At 35.6% G+C, this 1,989-nt stretch overlaps 1 protein-coding gene across 1 annotated transcript; it reads left to right on the top strand.

Annotated features, from left to right (window-relative positions):
• The first annotated feature begins 243 nt into the window (after positions 1-243).
• LOC111240694 lies at positions 244-1,633 on the top strand. The gene is made up of 2 exons (XM_022776231.1): positions 244-779; positions 1,274-1,633. Exons 1-2 carry the CDS (start codon positions 401-403, stop codon positions 1,477-1,479), a joined length of 585 nt encoding a protein of 194 aa, XP_022631952.1. The 5' UTR covers positions 244-400; the 3' UTR covers positions 1,480-1,633.
• Positions 1,634-1,989: the final 356 nt, after the last annotated feature.

The raw sequence follows: 1,989 nt of genomic DNA, 5'->3' as shown, positions 1-1,989 counted from the left end.
TCAGAGTTAGTTGAAGATGATTCTAGAGACTTGGTTCGTTTTTTAGATTCTTCCCCTTTTCCCCTTTTCTTTTTCTTTTCTGTTTTGGATTTTTCACTATAAAAAGGGAGTTTTGTAATAAGAATAGTATGTGCACTGGGTGACAGGCAGTGTGCTCTACTAGCACCAGCCTTTTGGGAATTGGCAGGATATGCAGCAAAGGTTTTTGAACAAGTATTTTCCAGCAACCAAAGTGGCCAACATTAGGAGAGAGATCACTGCCATTGAGCAGTTTCAATAAGAAAGCCTGGCAGATTATTGGGAGAGGTTTAATAGGCTCTGCACAGCCTGTCCAAACCACCAAATTTCAGAGCCATTGCGCCTGACTTATTTTTATGAGGGCCTACGGTTTGAGGAGAGGATGTTTGTGGATGCAGTTGCTGGAGGATCCCTACTAGACAAGACACCAACAGAAGCAAGGAAGTTGTTGAGCAAAATGGCTGGAAATGATCCTGATGAGGTATCTGGTCAACAAAGAACTCAGGTTTACTCTGAACTTAACCTTCCAATTGAGTTCTCTGAGGTTCAAGAGAATTTTCATGCTTTTGAATTGCTAAAAGTTGAACCCATGAAGCCTGATTTGAATTCTACATTTAACATGCCTGTGCATTCTGATATTCTTGATTCTGCATTTCAAATTGAACATATTAACATACCAATTGTTGTTTCAGATACATGCATTGATCTTAATAGCATATTGTATGATAGCCTTGATGATGCAGCTGATGACTTGGAGATTGGTAAGATAACTTTAAATGAGCCAACACAGGTTTATTCTGAACTTGAGACTCTAGTCGTTTTACCTGATGTGCTTATGCATTTAAATGCCTTTGATTTGCTGCACATTGATTCTATAAAGTCTATGACTGAAACTGATACAGTGTTGAATGATCATACTAAAGTTCTTGATTCAGTTTTAGCTATTGAACCTGTGGATTTGAATGCTGTTATTTTTAACTCAAATGTGGATTGCCTTGTTGAAATTTTGAATGATGATAGCTTTGAATTGATTTTGAGATAGAAAATGTCAGTATTGATTTTGAGATAGAAAATGTGCAATCTGAGAACTTTATAGAGTTAGGACTAAACTTTGATCTCACACAATTTTCTGAAAATTTCAAATGTGATTGTGAATCTGGTTCTTGCTCCATTTGCACTGAGATAAATTCTGTTATACAGTCAGAACTCAAAGTCCTAACAGATAAAGCTAACTTTGAATTTAATTGTTGTGCAGAATTAAAGGAAGCAAGAAATTTTGGAAGGCTTGGAGAGGTTCCTATCCCAATACCAAACACTCAACAGCTGCCAGTGGAAGAAGAGTTGCTATTGCAGCAGTTTAATTGGAAGAGTGAGAAGCAAAACCTGGCACCTGCGAGAGCAATGCTGCTTAAACTAAGTCCAGGGCAGAAGCAAATTGGTCCAGCCAGGGAGTTATTATAAGGAGTGATTGAGAGCATAAGGAGCAATCTGATAAGCTCTTTCTTGTCTTTTCTTTTTCATAGTTTTAAATATTTTCTAGTAGGTAGAATAATCTTAGGTAGTATAATAAATAGTAGGATAGAAAATATGTTGTTCTATATAAAAATTAAAAAGATCAATTTTTACTTGTGGCCTATTTGAATACATTTTCTTTTCATTGTAGCTTTATAGTTTTAGTTTTCTTTTTCTAGCTCTGTTCTTGTATATGTTGTGTTCTTTTGAGTTCAGTTTTCTTGCTCTTGTTATATACATTGTCTTGTTCAATTTTAATACTCTTCAATTCAGTTTTGCATGATTGTGTCCTGATTGATCTGCAAATATGGTTGTGTTGTTTGTGTTGCTTGAAAGCCTTACCCATTCACATATTGAGGACAATGTGCCTCTTAAGTGTAGGGGTGGGAAGGTATAGATTTAAAGTTTTGTTTTTTTGTTCTAATGTAAATAAGCTCTGTTGATATCTGTTAATATTTT

The sequence above is a fragment of the Vigna radiata genome, unplaced genomic scaffold, assembly GCF_000741045.1.
Source record: "Vigna radiata var. radiata cultivar VC1973A unplaced genomic scaffold, Vradiata_ver6 scaffold_23, whole genome shotgun sequence".
Lineage (NCBI taxonomy): Eukaryota > Viridiplantae > Streptophyta > Magnoliopsida > Fabales > Fabaceae > Vigna > Vigna radiata.
This window is presented reverse-complemented; position numbering and strand designations above follow the sequence as displayed.